The following is a 20491-nucleotide window of genomic DNA, read 5'->3' on the forward strand; positions in this document are numbered from 1 at the left end:
AAGAGCGTAATTTATGCCGGGTTTTTGACCAGTTACCGACCCACGGACACGAATCGGGGTACAAGTACCGCAATGCGGTCGGTAACTCGCAGTTTCCGAAGTATAGCGCGTTAATACAAGCGAAATTACTGGGTGCCGCGAGTTCCTTGTACCGAATACCAACAGCGCCACCGTCGACGGTTCTCAGTCGCCTTGAGGTGTGTTATCTACAAACATGTATATGATAGTTGGACGTGAAACGAATGAGAACCCGGAAGGCGGATTCTCCGTGCACTTCAAAGGGAAAAACCTGTCTGCGTTGTCGAAACGACCTGCATCCATTCTCAGGCATAACGCTCTGCCTTCCACCGACGTATATGGCGTCTGTTTCGTAGCGGGTCCCGTTCGAGGAATTTCATGCTACGTAGACGCCTAATTTGTCTTATTGTCAACTACGTCTAGCGCGTAATATTATTTGACGCCAACTTACCATTTATTTTCCTAGCATTCCTAACCGGATCTTTTTCCAGAGAGGAAAACACTGATCCTATTCGGAACGGAATCTTGCTTATTCTCAATTCCACGCGGGTACCAAAGGTATGAACGAAGGTATACGACTGCTAGGTATATAAATATTAAACAATTTTTAATTATATTCGATTCATACGGTGAAGCACATTTATATTTGCCGCGCTTTCGATAAGTATAGTTTTAATAAATTGTATTTGTACTATCAGTTCCCTGTGTTTTCACAAAAAATTCAAGATACCAGTTTGCAGTCGAGAACTCGTGTCTCTGGGTACCGCAATTGGTACATATCTTACGGCATTGAAAACGAAAAACAAGTTAGAGGGGTAACTAAGGATGGACCACGTGAATAAGAATTTTCTATATACAGAGGAATTATCCTTCCTTCCATCACGTCGCTTATTATGATTTGAAGTCAAAGGATATTACGCCATCTGGTTCGACTCGGCCAGTATGAGCAAGGAACTGTGTAATCTGTGCCGGACAATATCACCGATTCAGACGGAAAGGGAGAAAAAAAGATTCGAGCATAATTTTTCGCGCTTCCCAAGCCACGCATATGAATGGTGAATTTTTTTTATCGGGGTAGATCATTATTCTGCGTCTGGGTCTCAGGACTGGCCCAAAGAATTTTGTGACCTGTTCCAGAAGCATTGCATTCATTTCCATATTCTATGTATTTAGTGTTTACGTCTACTTCGTATCCGGTCGTCGTTTTGAATAGCTGACAAAGCCTGGCAAACTGGTAAATGAACTAGACGTTTGATATTGAATTCGCCGTTAACTCTTCTTCATTTAATGCCGTTCAATACACCGTTACGACAGTGAATAATTGAATAAATCAAAAACGATATCTCGTTGAAATTGTTAATGCAGAAATCTATGTATACACGTGAACAAAGTAAGGCATCAAGACTCGTTCCTATGAAATAAATTTAACTATCGTTTGTTGTATAGACACAACCAAGTCATCGTTACAAATATGGTTTTCGCTTCTCAAACAGTTCCAATTGAAAAAGCAAGCAAGAGAAATCACATGTGATATTAATTGTAATAATTGCTTTCAATTCGATAGCGTTCCCTTTTGGCGTGCGATTGTAAAAGGTTGATTAATAACGTCCATCCGTTTACTTAATGTCTTATTTACTAAAGACGGTAAGACGAAAGGGAACGATTTCGATCGATTTTATTGCATTGAACTCAAGATGCAAAAGAATCGATATCGGCTTCACGCGGGTTAGTTTTTGTTATTCTTTCGCATTTTGAGAGTCGATCGGTTCTCAGAAGGCAACGGCGAAACCGCGAGGCCTTGCAGAGACTTATATTCCGGATCCCTTCCTCTCGTTTCTTCGTCTTTCTCGCGTCTTCTCTTCTCTTCCGTGTCCCCGGCCACCACGATTCCTCCGTGCTTCTCCTCATCCTTCTCCTCCGATTCATTTGTTTTTCTTACTGCACCTCCTCTTTCTCTGTTTCGCTCTTTGAGAACGCAACGAGCACAAGTTAAGGCCAATTCACACTGAATTAACGACGGTCACGGAACAATGCAGCGAATTTGAAAAATCGTTATGGATTCTGCATTCGATGCTACCTATAGTATAAAATGCGTAAAGTTTTTAAGAGACTTACTGGTCTTCATTTTTTCTTCTGCCCTTATTTTAAATTTGCATTAATTGCATTTCACGTACAACGATGTTCCTCTCGTGGCAATTTCAAGGAAATTATTAGTCACCTTTGTCGGTTTTAGAAATAGTTTTGGACGGAATTCTAGAAGTAACAGAATTTACGTCAGTGAATAATTCAATTATTAGTACAAAATAAAACGAAAAGCTTGAAACGGCTTGATGTATCTCTCGGGTGAAGGTGGATCATTTGTAAATGTTTTCCCCTAGTAAAGTGACCGTTGTATTTTTCAACTCAAGGACTTCTAAGGGTGGGTAGGCTGACGTTACTGCATTCTGATATTGATGTATAAGGTATTTTCATAGTTTCCTAAGAAACAATTTAAAGCTTGATAGAAAGATAATTATTAATTAATCTAAGTAATAAGTAATTAACTATAAACATACATGAAAGTATGATTGTTGATTTTCATATTCATACTATGCTACTTCAAATTTTTATTTCATGATTGTAACACTATCCTCTTCTGTTTAAGAAAGAAATTAAGCAAACTTGAATTTGATCGTGGGCGAAGGTATCCTACAGCGAACCGTACTCCCTGTTCAACAGCCCGAAAATTTTTCTGCCGACCCATCCACCCCTCTCTTGCATAATACGTAGAACACCCATGACGTCGGGTCCACGTTAGTTTATGGTGTTCAAAGTCGATGGATGCAATTACATGTATTGTGTATCAGCCTTGAAAATTATTAGACTTGTAAACAGATAAAATAGCACGTACAGTAACCTTATCTATTGTTTATATGCTACAAATTCAACACTACATTCTCAGTTAAAATATACTTAACTTGATTAAGGTAACGTTTCACGCTAACTTGTCAAGGATAGATCATGATTAGACAAAAGATTTACGAAGAACAACATAACCTAAAGACCAGTACGGGTCACAAACGCGCATTCCGCTCATGAGTGCAGCATATTTACGAATACGTGCACACATACAAGCTCGCGTGTACTGCTGGAGGTTGTTCCAGCTACAGACTCCACGGTGGGAAAGTATTCGCGAACAACGATGCAGACGCACCCTGAGGCGTGCACCGAGCGAGAGGTATTCACCAGAATTAAAGTACGTTCTCACAGCCAACGCATTTCTCTTTTGTTTTCAAAACATTGCCCGGCACTTCCCTCATTTACCGTAACATCAGATCCACGGTGGAACCGCCATGCGATATTCAGAGACATTGGGCTCAAGGTCACTCTGAAATTCTCTAAATTTCGCTCTATTGGAAATCTGCTTTAAGCTATCGACCAATTTTACATTTCCATTTTGTAGATCTTGGTCTCTTCGTTTCTATGGTTACATGTCACGTCTATTCTTTACGTGGACTTACATGTGTATTCGACTGTTCAACAGTGCTTTTTATGTCTGACCACTTCCTCCGAGGCACAATGGCATACGCAGTTTTATGAGTATTAAAAGATATACAGGCTGTTTCTTGCGGGTAACACCTGTATTTGTACTGCAAGAATGGGCTGAGTAGTAAAACAGCATTAGGATGCTTTAATTTATACATTTTCTTCTGTTCCAGTCGTTATCATTCCAGGTTATTGTCACATTCAGTTTGATATCTGAAAACATGCATGAACATAAGTTAACTGTACATCGACAAGTCAATATTATGTTTGTTTATAGTATCATATATTTTAATAAAAAATTCCTAAGAAAAAACTTACCCGATTAAAAAATGGGAAAATTAAATTTGAAAATTTACAAACGTTTGATTTATAAATCAAGTTTAAACATCATTGTACAAGTGGATTTTTAAATGGACACTTAGTACACGTGAAGGATATCTTTCTCCAAAGAGTTACATAAGTGACACGTCTAGACGGTAGTCTTTATAATTCTCTGGGGGTCTTCAAAACCATCAGGAGTTGATTGAAAACAAAGACTGTTTCCTCCTAATATGACTTGAAGATTACGCTAAAATAACTTCATACTTTCTTCATTTTGTATGACAGCTGCTTTTATGTAACAGGCTTATTTCATTTAAAATTACCTAAAATTAAATATATCTGTAGCCCCGGGAGTTCTATATAGTACGATTTTTATATTTTTTCTCATAAAGTTTAAATGGTTTTTTACTGGTATGTATATGAATGTCGTGTTCTTACCGAAAACATAGTTTACTATCATCCATTTGTTCATGACATCATGCAATGTAACGATTTCCATCCATACGCGATGTTTATGGTGCCACGTTTATCTACTTATAGATCAGCAACCCTCGTAAATGTATACTTCTAACGTGAATTTAAAAAGTGCCATCTGTCGTTGCACATCCGCATTAATATCACATACCCAGTATTACCCGTCAACTTCTTTTTGTATATTCTAACTGTCCACCTTCCGTCTCTATTAATTTTAAAACAAGAAAGGGTTAACGAGAAAGCTTTCATCGCGGCATCCACTACCAGACTATTTTTTTAATGGGTTTGAATGAGTGTACAGACGGTCGAGGGCGCATGTACCAACACGTACACAAGGTCAGACGAGCGCACGCACACGTAAAGTGTGTAGGGACGGTCGACGTTTGATCGCGCCCTCCGCGTACCATCTCCTCGTCCCGTAGCTTTCCTGTCCTTCCCTAGCTTCGAGGAGCAGCCGCGACCGTACCTTTCCCCTCCACGTTGCTAACAGCCCAGCATGAGAGCATGTTAGGGACCGTCCAAGCGCGCAGGCCGCTAGCAAAGCAGCCAGTACCTTCAGTTCAAATCCAAACGGCGACTGGTTGAGACGTTTGCGCGACTCAGCTCGATTTTGGGCGCGCGTCGCGACAAAGCAACCCGTCACGAAGTTTACAATTTTGCATAATGGACAACCAAGCCGGAGGAAACTCGAGGATCGATCGATGAGACGGACAAGTAACGCGCGAAACCTGTGATCGTGTTCGTCTTGTGTCGTGCTTTTCTTCCTCTACCTCGCTGCCTTAGTGACAACACTTTTTCCCTCGCTACATTTGAGTGAATGCTTTTGCACTGTCGCGACGCGTGCGCCCAAACACTCTCCCCACCTTTAACCATAGACTGTGGAAAGACGCATAGCCGCGTTTGTTATTGTTTTTCCTGCTCTCTTGATGTGTCGATAAGTTCGATTTAACGAGATATCTGCAACACCAATTGGTTATCACGCGGTGGATACACATGGAGCTACAACGAAGAAGCATGTTGCATTAAGAGATAGATAGAAAGAGAGGAGACGAGCTGAGACACAGAGGCACACGAAGTTCTTATGTTTCCGCATGCCTCGTGGAAGTCGCAGAGGGTTTTATACATTGTAAACGGCGACGCGTCGCGCACGGTTGACAGGCGAATTATATCGAATGTTGTAAACACGACCGATCATGCTACTCATGATAGGAATCGAACGAATTGTCTAACGGTGGTAAGGAAAGTATTAACGGAATACTGACGGAGGGTTTCGACGATGGTTCGTGGTGTCAATACTATGTAAAGCACGTACAATACCGTAGGGGAGATAGAGAGAGAGATAGTGTGTTCAGAGGCTGTGAAGTTCGAGTTTTCGGGACCGGATCCGTCGAAAACCATTCAGTACCCCTGACCGCGAGTTTTCTTGGAAGACTACCCGTGAGAATGGATGTAGTGTCGAGTGGGCTACTCGTACCAGCGAAGGTCGTGGATATTACTACCTACCACTCGTCTTTTTATTCTCCGCCACCCACCGAAGCGTAAGTAGTACATGCGCATATCACTCCTCGGTGATTGTTACCATGAATAGTACCTTGGTTAAACGGTGTATTCGTTAGCTTAATGTTTTCCGATATAATTTCATAACGCGTACTATGAAATTTTATTCGGTATTTAATAATTCTTTTTATTTCTAAATAATTGAATAAAAAAGAAAGGGCGAACATTGTTTAAAACGTATTTATTGCCATCGGTGAATGTTAGGTTCTTTGTTGTACCTCAAGTTTAAATAGCTATCCGGATTCTACTGCAAGTTTATCGTTGATCTAAATTCTCAGCGATCCTTAATAATATTTCGCACAAATTGTCAATGTAACTACACTTTGAATTCATGCGTTTTATCAAAACAAACGCACGCAGCCAATCCCCCGACCGTCGGAACCGTGGAATGTAACAAGCGCTGGAAACATCTTGCTGCGTATAACGGAAGTCTCCATTTCAGCGTCGATATCAAAGGATGCGGCCTTATCTCAGGGTAGATTGTAACGTCGGTCTACATACAAGTTTGTCCCGTCTACCTAGCTGCAAATGATGTTTATATTTACTTTGAAGTGAAGATATTTTTTCGTTGCTTTTATCATGAAAACTAATACAAAGATTTTCACTATTAGAAAAAAGTGAGTATATTGTACCGTCAAATTTTCTCCAATTTTCAACACAATATTTATCTGTCTAATAGTTTACATTTTACGTAAAAATTAATTAAAATTACATTCTCTAGGATATTTTCGAAAATCGGTAGAATACCGTTTAGAATTTTTTAGAGATTTACACCGTCCGTGGTCGGTTCGTAGCCACGATTACGAATGCGTTAGAAGAACGATGGTCGGCATTTTCGAAAAGTCACCCAGTAGGTTGTAAATGCCGAATAGCGGTAGGAAGGGAGAAGAGACAAACACTGAGGCAGGCAGAAAGGAAAAGCAGCAGGCATCTTGGAAGGAACCTCAGACTATCCCTCGTGTTGTTGCCTAGCAGATATCCCACTTTAGGCTCGTTTATCGCTTAGAGCCAGAGGGAAAAAGGCCAGACCCCGTATATAAGTCCCAGGTCTGCTTTCGTGCGCGTGCGCGTGCGCGCGCGCCCGCAGGTCTACAGCCGGGGCGACTCGTTCTCGACTAAAGGAGATTTAAACCCGGTTCCAGATCGAACCCGTTGAGAATTCTCCGGTCGTTTATTTCGTTTGCTGGCGGACGAGGTTGCGTCTTCGTCCTTTAACCGGGGCCTGGTGTATTAACTATTTTCTGAATTGGCTTAATAGCCAACCCTGACCGCCTTTCGATGCGCGTCTCGCATTGTTTCCATGTTAAATGGACATTTACCGAGGTACACATTTTTGCACTGAGATTATACATTACCAAAAAATTTATATTTGCAAAAAAATAGAAGGGGGGGGGGGAACGGTTGCTTGATGTATGGAATTCGATACCTGGTCCCCATGATGCACGCCATAAAATGTGGGCTGAAAAACGGAAGACAAAGAAACGAAATTGAATAAGTATACCTGGGTAAATCAGGATTCCAGGACCGTTGAAAACGCGAAATCACGTTGGAATAGAGAAAAAGAAGCGGGTGAAAAGAGTCAAGGAGATTGAAGAAAGAATAACGGTATGAAAGTTTATCGAAGTTTAAAAGTGTGCACATTGGCACATTGCCTACGCAGGGGAGAATCACGTTGTCGGCGCGAAATGCGGAAACCATGGCTCGTAACGTCTCATGGCATGAAACACGTGATTGCTTCCCGAATGATCCGTTGCGCGCGCTGCTCAGCAACGGAGTGGGGAGAGATCAGCGGAATACACGGATACATGTGTTCGGAAAGGACACGATTCGGGTCAACGGGAGACTGTCGAAGTTAAGACAAATCCACGTATCGGCTTTGCGAGATGAACGGAATATATCTTAGCAGTGACTTTTACCCATAAATTGTCCTAAGGGATATCGAAGAAATCCGTCTTCTGATCTCAGACAACGTTTTATTTTCTTTCTGAAGGTAGGATGCTACTTGCACAGGCAGAATAGGACAGGAAACGCGTGATTGGGTTTCTTAGCGATGTCTCGAGTTTATGGGCTGTCAAGAAAGAACTATGATGCTAGAGAGAAAAGTTTGCGAAACGTTTAAGGTAGAAAAGTACGCTTAACGCGTTTCTTCATTTTCATTAGTCGACTGATATAATCAGTGATATTACGTAATGTATATATATATACGTTAAAGAATCGTAATAAATTTGATCTAACCACGGTACGCGCGTTTACAAGTGCGGCGCTGTCGTCGCGTGTGGTTGGTTTTCCCTAAAAAAAGAAATTTCCCTACGTGTGAGGTTACTTGGACGCGATCGGAGTACATAATAAACTTAGAATACGTTCCCCTGGATTGATCTAATTTTAGAAGAAATTCAACAAGCTCTATGGGGTACGACAATAAATTCGTAGAATCGTGATAACATCTCGGATATTTGTGCATGAAATCTCCGCTAGATCGCGCCGATGGTCATTTAAATTCGTAACGGAGGAGTGTTCTTTTAGCTGACAATTAAATAACCGTTTAAGCAGCTGCGTTTCTTTTAAAAACATGTGACGAACAATATCGCGAGGCAAGGACACGAGAGGTCTAACAAGGAGATAGAAGACGAAGAGGGATAGGAAGATCTCAAAAGATGTCAAGTAACAAATTTTTCGAAGGGATTCCAGTTCTTCCGACGAGATTCGCGACTGGGCCCCTTGAGGAAGTCCCCCCGAAGAAGGAACGACCTTTCTCTGTTTCTTTCTCTCTCGTTTCTTTGGCTGCTTACAGCCCGTTCTCTTCTCCTCATTCGTATCATTATTTTCGATGTCGGGTTCGGTACACTCGTTCGAAGGACCATGTCGTCGATCGTCAGGAGGGTACACACAAGAACGAGCCTGATTTCCAGCATCTGCTCCAGTCAAGAAAGACCGCAGTCTGGAACGACTTTAGCCTAGCAAAGGCTTTGCATGTACGCCTTCTCGTCTGCGACTCCTTATATTCTATTGAGTCTTCCAAAAGCACTGGAGCATATGTTTTCGAATTGTTCTCGACCGGGGGACGGCCAAATGATAGACTGACATCGCTTTCGTTCACCGGTGACATGATGAATTCTAATGATCTCTCTTACCCTCCAATATTCCCTTCGATCGTATACTGGCATTTATTTCACATTTTCCTTTGTTAATATCTGTCTGTCCGCCATATGTATTTTTCCCTTTGACGTCTAGTTCCATGGTCATTCGATCGCGTGTTAGGTTATATGTACTTCGTATCTTCGATTGGATATAATCATGAATTATAAGTTAGATTCATTTCTTCAAAACCAACTACTTTTCAAGTAGTTAAACAAAGTCCAGTGTTTTGAGGTTATGTTGAAATTATTGCAGGTTGGGTTTGCTTAAATGCTAATAAATTGCGAACTATTCGATATTGTCATTATTTGATTAACATCATCCAAGTTTAATAACCAAGATGGAACTTGGAACTTCAGCATATGTACACGAGGAACAGGCGGCGCGCTGTTTTGATCTGGCAGAATAGCGTAGGCTCAGGTCAAAGTAGATAGGATCTGAATTCATACTCGGGCCTCCTAATCAGTCGACATTAGCAAGGTGCGCGTGGATCAACCTCTCTATGAGGTTGATTCTTCGTGATGCAGCCTCGATTCCCACGGTGGAATTAAAGATTCACGTGGAGAAAATACCCATCGCACTTGTCATGGGAACGAGCACCGGGTGGCTCGTCGCTCGATTTACAATTGGTCGCCGTACACTGGGTAAGGCGTGGTGCACGGCGCACACCTCGAGGAACGAGGGGGATGAAGCTCGCTACCGAGGGGCTTTCCCCCTTTTTTCTTCTCTCTCCCTTTTTTTTTAGTACTAGCGCAACCATAAGGCGGCGGGAATTTTCCTTGCCTACCTTGCTACTGCGCATGTTTCAGAGCGAAAAGTGACATATGCACGCCCGGGGTTAGGTTAGTCGGTCATATTTCGCGGAGGATATGAGGAGGTCAATCTGGTGTTTCTGCGTTATTTGATTATCCTTTTTCATTATACATTCCTGGCTATCGAGTTCTTTATTGAGAATTTTAGACGATCAATTAACAAATTTTATCGATAACCTTAATTTTGAATTTTCGCAAAGAATCAAGATTATCGAGATTGATTGTAAAATTGAAGAGCCTACGAGATAAATGGCATTTCTAATTGTTCATTCAAATTATTAACTGATATTACATCATCTCGAAAAATGTCCATAGGAATTACAGGAGAAGCAGAAATCAGTAAAAATCTTCGTTCTTGAATGGTAAATTTCTTGCAAGAGAACTCGGCAACGCGTTCAAACACGTGCATCCTCGTATTCACGTGCATCCACATGCATGCGTCATAAGAGCGGGTGCGCATGCTCGGGGAGCGTTCTATTGGGGGGAAGTTTGGCAGTGCGAGGGCATCGAGGCAGGTGGTAGCCAGATGTCTCTCATAAGGACTTCTACCCTGATGTCGTTGCCTGGTCGTTCGCTCTTATATATATCGAACGTGCACATGATCGTTTACCCAAGTATGGGTGCGTATACCTATCCGTGCACCCTAAGCTCGCGCGGGGAACGTGTTTGAACCGGCGCATAAATTCGAATATACATATATCCTGCTCCCTTTCACAGAGGAGTCGTGTATAGGCGCTCTGACTCGTTTAGAGATTCATCTGTGTGTGGTCCGGTACATCGGTAAAGTTCAAATACAAGAAGTTCGGGAGAAAATTTGACAACGTTCCACCGCGTTTAATTGGGACGAACGTTTTGTCTCTTTATGATGGAATTTTTACGATGCGATTAGAAATCACGTAACATGCGACGAGGTGAAATAGCTATTTCTATTTCCCTCGCTCTCCCTGTGCGTACAGTGGCGCGCCACGTGACGTACGGGTAAACTATCAATCTGTACTTTCGAAACGTGTTACCAAGTAGTACAGACCATCTCCAAGTCCGACAACTCATAGCCATCAGTGGAACAGGTATAGGTGTATTCGTACGATTTCTCGCGGTGGCTTGCTTTCTAATTCGTCGAGTATCACAAAATCTGATACTTCCAAACAGCTTAATCTTACGAATCGAGTTCTCTAATTACGTGTTTTGTGGTTTATCTCGACAAGGGATCGAAGCTAGTTTTACTCTCTTTTCCACCGGCTGTTTTATCGAAATTTCTCCCATCGATCTACGGAGGAAGGAAAATTCTAAAACGCGTTGACCTTGATCTTCACTCATCCTCTTTTTTTCTTCTCGCTTCGCCCTCATTTGATCCTTTTTCATCTTATCACCTTGTCGCGCTCAAGACGAATTTCCTTGATGCTAATCATAAATGAGGCAACCGCAGGTTCAGCTAGACGCCTCCTAAAAATGTGGTTCATTGAGTAATTTCTCGGACACCAACTTAACTCAATTACGACGTTGAATCCATGATTATCCACGGATTACACGGTTCACTGACGGCTCAACATCTTTCGTGAATCATCCTAGTATTACGTCTTATATACAGTTACGTACCAATTGAGATCTCTGACGGCACGTGCTGTTGAATCATTTTTACTTATCTCCATATATCAAATAATTCATCATTTACATACTCTTCACTTCGATTGATCAAACCTGAAACTAAAAATGAATCTTTTAAATTTTTATTATCATTCGGAACCGAGCAGTAACGGTAGATACGACGGTAAAACAGAAATCTTCAATAAATGAAAACTAATTTTTCGTTTACCTGTATTACTAACCTATTTAAATTTTTGGGTACGTTAATAGGGGTAATGGAAGAGAAACATTGGAAATCATAAGATGACGGAGAACTAAAAGTAGATACATACGGACCTAGGCAATTTGTCACGGTCACCTGTCCTGCTGATGATAGAGCAGCGCACTCATAGGATCCCGTAAGACGGCGCACCGGTCTACTTGGAAATTCCGCATATTTTACCGGGGCGTTCCCTTTCATCGGTGGCTCCGCGGCACGAGAGTCTTTTTAAAGGCACAAATTGTAGAACGCGCGAGTACATCGTGTGCTGCTGGCCCGTGTGGCGAGGGGGTGGGTCGTGGGGGTAGCAGCTGACGACCAGGGACCAATGGATCCCTTGCACCTGGTCTGTAACTTTAGAAAATCGACGACAGAATCAATTGTGCGGTGCACGCGACCGAACGGTCCCCCGGATGATAACAGTTGCATTGACCCTTACTCTTGACCCGTTACCCACGGAGGCGCAGTTTGCTCTCCAGATAACAGTTTTCCAATCTGTCCACTTGAAAGATGATTTCCGGCGCGTTAAGTTTTCGACGCGCGTCGTTTTCGTTGAGGTTATGTAATCCTGCGTATAGAGGGCGGAGATAATCGAATCTGGAAGAAAGTTGGAGATTAGAATGATTATTATGGTCAAAAATCGTTTTCATAAATTTCCAGAGGAAAATTCTAAATGAGGTAAAATTGTTAACTGGCAAGAATATTTTTCCTTAGTGGAATTTCGAATTGGGATGGAGATCCCTAGTTGGTCAATAATCCGAACGTTGACCTCTCTAGTCAACAGAGACCACTATTATCGCTGCAGTGGGTCTTTCGACTGCGAGTCCATAGGATCTCTCGTGACGCTTTTGACGATGCGTTTCTCGATCGTATTGAAGGTCATGCGATACGATCTTGAATGGATACTTATATACGAGGCAAGAAGGCGCTCCGGGTCTCCTGTCTGATTTTCCCGAGAAACCATGACCATGGGACACACAGACGGTGGACATTGCTCGGGAAGGGACATCGGCTGGTACGCGCAATGACCTTATTGTTGCGTGACGAGCAACAGGCGGACGGAAGGAAGGTGAAAGAAAGGAAGAAAAAAGAAGATTGCTAGCCTTAGGGCTGTTCGTTGCAAAAGGTGGGGTAAAAGGGGGATGGAGTATGGCAGACAAGAAGCAAGGAAGTGGCCGAAAAGAGGGGAAAGTTCGGAACTTCGGCAGATGTCCATAGTCGCGGTCTTTTTTCCTCTCCCTTTCTCACGAGATGCTCGATTTTCGTCGTGAAACTCGTAAATTCGAAGGGGAAAATGATCGTATAATCGTGTATCCAGGAAATAATATCGTTCGATGAATAGCTTCGTTAACCCTCTTTCTGTCATGTCATTGCGACGGTATTTATTATCCGGAATTCACGAAGATTTACCTGGTCGTCTTGCTAACACCGAGTCTATTTGACAAACCGATTGGTATAAGGCTAGCTTAAAATCCCGACTTAGATCAGAGTGTTTACAATACGTCGGTATCCGTCGCAGAAATCGTCCAATGACAGTTCAATATTATTCGGGTTAAATATGATTTAATACCTATTAAGTCCTTAAGCACTGAACTATGCATTCCTTTTATGTATTGCTTAAGAATATACATAGTGTCTTAATAACCACGGTATTTAAGTAATTTTAATAGGTAGGCCCATGCTGAAAAAAATAAAAGAAATTATTCTACACTAGTTACACCAATACAAATTTTTAAGTATATACCTTTTGTAATTAAAAAGTCACACGTGTGATAGTCGAAACGTAGATGGAGAAAATGCAGATTAATATTAAATAAAGGTTATTAAGTTTCACTAGAATAACTGTCATCGGGATTGTACAGGTCTTAAGTCATACAGCTTTCGAAGTCCTAGACAAAGGGGGCAGCTGTTGCACAGCACCTGCTTGTGTCGCCACCTTTCAAGTAAACGCTAAGTGCGAGAGCTTGTTCATTCATTTCGCTTCGCGACGAGCGGCGATTTCTTGTCGTCGAGGTTGAACCAGCCGATTGGAAATTTTGACCGGACGTCCTCGACCTCTGACGGTAGTTTCGCATGCTGATTCGTGGAGGGAAGGGAACTTAGCAACCGATACGTTCAATTTATGTGTCGCTAACCTTAAAAGAAATAGGGGGAGGAGAAGAGGGCTTGACTCTCGTGTTCTCAACTCGTTCGAATTTTCAAGATAAAACCTATTTAAACGCATGTTTGCGGACTGATTGTATATTCAAATTCCTTCCGAGTTGAAATAACCTCAAAGATATATTCGATTTTTTCACGAAAATAATCTTGGTAACTTTTTTTCTTTGCACGTCCACGTTTGGTAATTCTTCACCACGTCCAGTAATTTGAGCGCCCCTTAGAAGTTTTGGCAGTTAAGTCAGGAAATTGCAATTACCCTTTTGACCAAACAGGAAGTCAGAAGAACCGAGGTAAGAGGATAGGAAGATATAAAATCCAACGTGATCCGATAGCATATCCTACCTTCCCCTTTCCTGTGTCACCAACACTTACTATCCTCTAGGCTTTCATTCGCGCCTTGTTCTTTCTCATGTTCTTTCGAATTTCTCTCCCACTCTCTCACTGTCTTTTTTTGTCTCCGTTTCCTCTGTGCTATCCCATTTACTTCGTTCATGGAGTTACCGTCCTAAATTGATTAATGAGTGTCCTGGTCGAGTCGTTTCGCTTGTCTCTTGTTTCCACTGTGGTTGTCACGTGCTGGTTAGAATCATGACGATTTTATCAGATATTCTGTACCCGTCCACGTGCTTTCTTTAACTTATTGTTTCCGCATCTTCTTTCTGCTTCCGTTTCCTTCGTTTACAATATTTCTATTTTATCTACAAATCTCTTCACGAAAATTCCACGTTCAAGTCGCCTAAGAAACAAGAATTTCAAATTAATTTAAAAGGTTTAATTAATTAGAAGTAATCATAAAAATTTAAGTGGTATAATTACCAGAACAGCGAAATTCAAAGTAGCCATAATAAATATGATATAATGGAATTCCAAGAGCTGAAATAAAACCATAAGAAGTTCAGCGACTTTTTATATCAGACATACTTTGTGCCTGGTGCTTTACAACTTAAATTAATTTGATGGTATCTTGAAAGATGACCGATCTCATCCCATATCGCTTTTCGCAATCAATAAAACGCTAGATGTTTAGAGAGCATAAATATTCATAGGAATAGACAGTAAGCATTTTATAATTTATTTGCGATGCTTTCAAAAAGCGAAGTGAGAAGGGATCGCTTCACCACCTCTCAGGGTTAATAAACGTGCGCGCACAGTGCAGATCCTTTCTATCTACATGAGTCTCCCGGTTATCGCTACAATGTACATATATATATATATATATATATATATATATATGACGTGTGCACATATTTTGCGGATCGTGAGAATACCGGAGGAAGTCCTGCGTTCAGCCACGTGCCTCGGGATTTAAACTCAAGGATGCCCGCGACCGTTAGAACTTCCACGAAGGCGAAAGCCTTTACGTAACGCGAGAGAGAAAAAAAAAGAACGGATACCGATCGTCTTCGAGTGTGTATTTACGATTCCCAGCGCTATTTCTATCCTCCTTTTTCGCATGTGACGACTAAATAGGTAAAGACTTGATCAGTTGAAAGTTGAATGGAGAGACATTGGAATGTGACAAAATATTTTGCGAATTTTTTCCTTAGCGACATTTTTCTTTTGCTAACTTTAATTCGCTGATATATTCCTCCTTTCCTAAAACACAAATTTGTCAATTAATAATTTAATCAAATAATGGTAAAGTAATTCGGCATTTTTTCCTTTTTAGTATATTTAATTTGTGGAAATGTTTCAATAATTGTTGTACACGAATACTTTATTGTTTTCAGTACCCGTATGACATGTTGGATCACACGTGACGAGGAAGCTCACGTGCACGTGTTTCGCATCGTCTCCATTCTCACTTTCAAATTTGAATGAAGCCAAATCGAATATCGGACGGAGATTCAAGCATTCCGTGCACGTTCTACGTCCGCTTCAGACTTTCGTTTTACTACACAAAGTAGAAAGTGAAAAGAATGATGCACAAATATGCGATTCGCGCATTCCACTTTTGCATCCTACGAATTTTTTCCGTCAAAATTCTAGTGGATCTGAAAAAGATTATGCGTTCGTTATATGCCACGGATTGCCACAAAATTTTGTCTTCATATATTTTTTTTTTAATTATTTACATTTTATAGAAATAAGATTTTTTATAAATACTTATTAGGCTATAAATTCAGATATGGTCGCGAATATGTAACGAGTTCTCATGGGTACTACATCGTAGGGATACGGATATACCGTGATTGCACACCTCCACTCGATACGAAAGCACGTATCATCCTTGAGATTTTAATACATTGATTTATGTTGATAAATCTTTCTAGTTGTTTTCAACTTTCTACTCGTTATCTAGGATTGATTCGTTACCACGATAACATTAATCGAATTCTATGAATTTAGTCCCGCGTGTATAGGCATACTACTAACCGTAGAGAAGTCTCGAATATAATCGATGTACACATGCCGTAACATAACCTCCTGCCAGGTCAATAACATAACCTTAGTAGAAATGACATCTAACCTCAGAAGTCCTATCTCTTAATTTGAGTCAGAAGGTTATTAGGACATTCCTGAAAGAAAAAAATGCATTCAATATGGTTGCTCAACTAGCCTCGTCACGTGTGTATTGGGTGATAAATCACACGCAAGTATTTATTTGCATAGTTTCACGAATTTCGCAACCGTTTACTTTTTTTCCCGCGACGCGTCCTGTGTGCACGAGACATTCCACCCAAATGGCACTCCCCTTTCGGTTCCTAGCATTCCCTCGCGACTGAACGCTTCATAACATATTCCCGACTTGTCCACGGCCGGGAACATAAACATATGTGCACCTGCAGAAAGTCAGTGCATCCAAGCAGCGAAGATTGCATTGCTAGGCTCCGCTAATTAGAAGCTCAATTACCGTGTATATCATTTCGAGTTTGATGCCAATTCCTCTCATCGATGTAAAACAGCTGCGGAGATGGAAAACACGTATATCCTGTGTAGCATGGTTGTCACATGTATATCAGATTAAATATACATATGCTCGTGTTTTATGGTGTTGGTCAGGAAGGGGGGGTGAACGACTTGAAGCGGTAAAAAAAAGCATAACTCTTACTCGAGACGTGATTGGTCATCAATCGACCAATTGACTCTCGATGGAATAGACCAATCAATTAGAAGAGGGCTGTGAGGTTATTAAAAAATTGGAAAATTAGTTATGCGAATTGCCGCTAGGTTACGATGCATCTTTCATTTTCTCATCTGGATACTTCAGTGATGGGAGATGTGCATCAAGAAATTAGTTACTTCAGGGATAGCAAACGATGTGTTTGTTGTTATATGTCGATATGTTTCGAAAAGAAAACAAAGTTTAGTAACGAAATGATTGCTCTTGAGGCGCAGATGTACATACACAATGGTGTAAATAACGAATGTAAAGACAAAAGAACATGTTACAAAAATTTCATCATAGATGAATTTTTTGAAACTTGACACTAACCTAAAAGAGTGTTGTTTATAAACCAATTTGTAAGTCCTGTTTCATGTCTCGAGAAGCTTTCTCAATCTAATGTTCGTCCATTTCTTTCTCTTTCTCTTTACCCTCAAACAGCTACGTGTACCGAGAGAGGAAGGTGACTGTATGATGCCTGTATGCGTGTATGTCTGGCATGCAATGGGAAGTTATGGAACGATAGCGCTTATAGGATGCCGCAAGTATACGTGTCGCGACATATAACATATGCGAAACGCAGATGGCTGGTGAACCTTATCGTTGCTATTATTTTTCATCCCTGAGCCTAAAAAGATACTCTTAACGTCCTATTGTATCTTAGTTGACTTAAAATTGGATGAAGTCAACTATATTAGTATTATTGGCCCAGTTGATTCATTCAAAATTGACTAATTAAGAATTCAAAGGTAATTTGTAATTTCCGGTGTTAAAATCTTATTCTTAATAACTATCAACATGAAATGTAAACTTAAATATAGTATTCGTAAATAATAATAATTAAAATTCTATGATGAAAATAATTAACTAAACACGTAATTAAGTATATAATTACATTTCCATTTAAATAATGGATTTATTTTTTCAGGAGATACTGCATGTTCTCAACAAATGTAAAAAGGAAAAGATGTGGACCTAGTCATTTTGATTAGTTTGGTAGTTTCAGTGTTAATATATAGTTATTGTTGATTTGGTTATTTTTTAAGAAACGAAAGTCATTCTTCACGAGTTATAATTTACTTTTTTTTGCAAATTTAGCCTAAACATTCAGTAACGTGAAAATGAAGAAACTTCATTTTAAATACTGCTCATATTGTAAACTTGTATACATCGTTTTGCTTGGGCGCCGCAGTGGCGTCTTTGCAGCTTGCTCTGACGGAACAAAGGGGTTAAACGATCGCCGTTTGGCGAAGGCTCGCACGATATAGCTGCGTGCAGCGGAAACGCTGTCGTGGCCTGCCTGAAACAGTAAACATAACAAGCTCTCGGACCGTTGCGTTTGATTTCTCTATGTGGAGGAGTACATAGAAGTATATATGTGTACTTCATCTCGAGCTGACCGGCTATCGTCGTCGAATTACGTCATCCTGCGAACATAGACTCCATAGTGGCTGGAATGTAAATATGTTACGATGACGTGCAGTCAACTGTTGGTTACTTAATTACACTTAACAATGGATTATTATGTAACAAGAACCGTAATCTTTTTATGAATGTGGAATTTTTTGCACTTTCCTTTGATCATTATCTTGAGGTTATTTTACTTCTTTTTTGTACCAGTAATATTTCTTTATAAAATTGAACAAATAATATACAATTTGTTTAATTAATTAGGTATTAAAAATGTATACGACGTACACATTGTTCCTAGTACTTTCTAAACTACTGAAAGAATCAAATTTAATCCTCTGAGCTATTTTTCTTTATTTTTTTATTAAGTACTTTAACGTACTTAATGGAACGAATACCATTTGGTCCAAGGTGAGGAACATCCTGTTGAATATTGAGATTAGGAAACTACTGTTTTGATTGGCGGAATTACTATAAATGACTGGCTAGTACAGAGGGTCTTTGAATATCCATCCATGAAGAACTTATATTCACTGTATGAGATACTTCTGAGTTAAAAGTATACCCTTTGAGATAAAAAAAAATTATATAAGGTCACAAGATCACAAGTCAAAAAAGTGAAGTAATAATTGGAGTAACCAAATGGAAGATTTCTGTAGTTCTTCGAGTTTGCTCAAGAATCTGTAGTAAAGAAGTGGAATCAAAAAGTAATAGCGGCGGAGGGGGTGCGAATGAATAACGATTATTTGCAAAGGAAGTGGACAGGAAATCCTTGAAGACGAAGAAGGAACACTTGTAACCGCAAAAGCTGACACTGGCTAGACTATGGTCAAGATTGCCTCTTGGTTGGCGGTTTGGGCAAGGGTGAAGAACAAAAGGGTGGCGAGTGCGCGATAGTTTCTTCGACAAAGAAAAGGAAAGAACGCGCGCAGGATGGATGGTCAGCCATCCGTGATTTCCCGTCTTTGCCTTTGTACTGGCAAAAAAAATGGCTATATCCGTTACACGTTCGCACGTTCAATTTTCTTGCGAATTTTGACATTCATCTTAAACCACACCCTTTTCATCTCAGCTTCAAATGTACTTTAAAAAAGTATAAAGTCTTATGGTACTGGCATGAGTGACTTTATGTCTGACAATGTACACATTGCTTCGGTTCAATGTTCCTGAGAAAAAAGATGGATTTTCATCTCAACATTAACTACTGATACCTCTTTTATAAATGTTGTTATTATTTCAAATTACAGTCAATGTAAGCTTTAATTTTTTTTTTGAGAAACTATTATAAAAAATTCCAGATATTGTAAATTAATATTTCTAATTGTGATATACACGAGTGTGTATCACGCTATTCGGAATCAGCGTACTGAAAATGCAAATTTCGAGTCTCTGGTTTCCAAGGAGTTGTCTAAAAACAATGTTTTTTTTTGTTTCTTTTTAGATCGCGGTCTGGGTACGATTCTAGTAGCGGCGGAGAGTCTGATAACGAGTACAATGCCATTGCCTGTCGTGGAGCTAGCAATCAGTCTCAAAATACAACCACAACAAATGCGAGCAATCATGGACAGGGAAAACACATAAACAAAGGAAGGTGGACCAAAGAGGAGGTAATGAAATCGAAGTTCTACATTAGATATTTTAAAACAGCTCAATCTTAACGTTAATTTATCATTACACATTTTATATTTTATAGTAATATTCGTATAAACTATTATATATTTTAATAATCAACATAATAATAAATGATAAAATATATACTGATGTTTATATAAATATATATGATATTTACTTACTTCTAATACTGTACATTATAATTGTTTAATATTTGAAACCTTTTTATCATAGAAAATGATAAAAATTTTTCAATTTTTCACAAAATTTCACAAGATTATTTACATTTAGATAAATATACAATTAAATAAATTTAATTATATCAGATTTCATGATGACTATTATAAGAACAAGGTTCCTCGCATTTTTTTCTTCCTTTCTGACGGAGAGATTTCAGAGAATGCACACGTGATCGCATCATCATACCGTGACTTTGATCGAATGTAACGCAAAAGGGGAGAAATACAATAAGCATAGACCTCGAAAAAAGGTCCACCCTTCATACCTTCTACAACGAGT

General features: G+C 40.0%; 1 protein-coding gene across 2 annotated transcripts in view; it reads left to right on the forward strand.

Annotated features, from left to right (window-relative positions):
* Window positions 1–20491, forward strand: part of Myb (proto-oncogene like protein Myb) — a 34978-nt gene that overhangs the window by 5333 nt on the left and 9154 nt on the right. The window contains exons 1-2 of one of the 2 annotated variants that reach the window (XM_017897774.1): window positions 5563–5876; window positions 19803–19968. In XM_017897774.1, coding sequence (XP_017753263.1) covers window positions 5782–5876; window positions 19803–19968 — 261 coding nt within the window. In that variant the 5' untranslated portion in view covers window positions 5563–5781. Of the gene's footprint in view, window positions 1–5562; window positions 5877–19802; window positions 19969–20491 lie in introns of those variants that run through there. The other variant, XM_017897775.1, reaches the window with a different exon arrangement.

This window comes from Eufriesea mexicana, unplaced genomic scaffold (genome assembly GCF_001483705.2).
Source record: "Eufriesea mexicana isolate 0111107269 unplaced genomic scaffold, ASM148370v2 scaffold572, whole genome shotgun sequence".
NCBI lineage: Eukaryota > Metazoa > Arthropoda > Insecta > Hymenoptera > Apidae > Eufriesea > Eufriesea mexicana.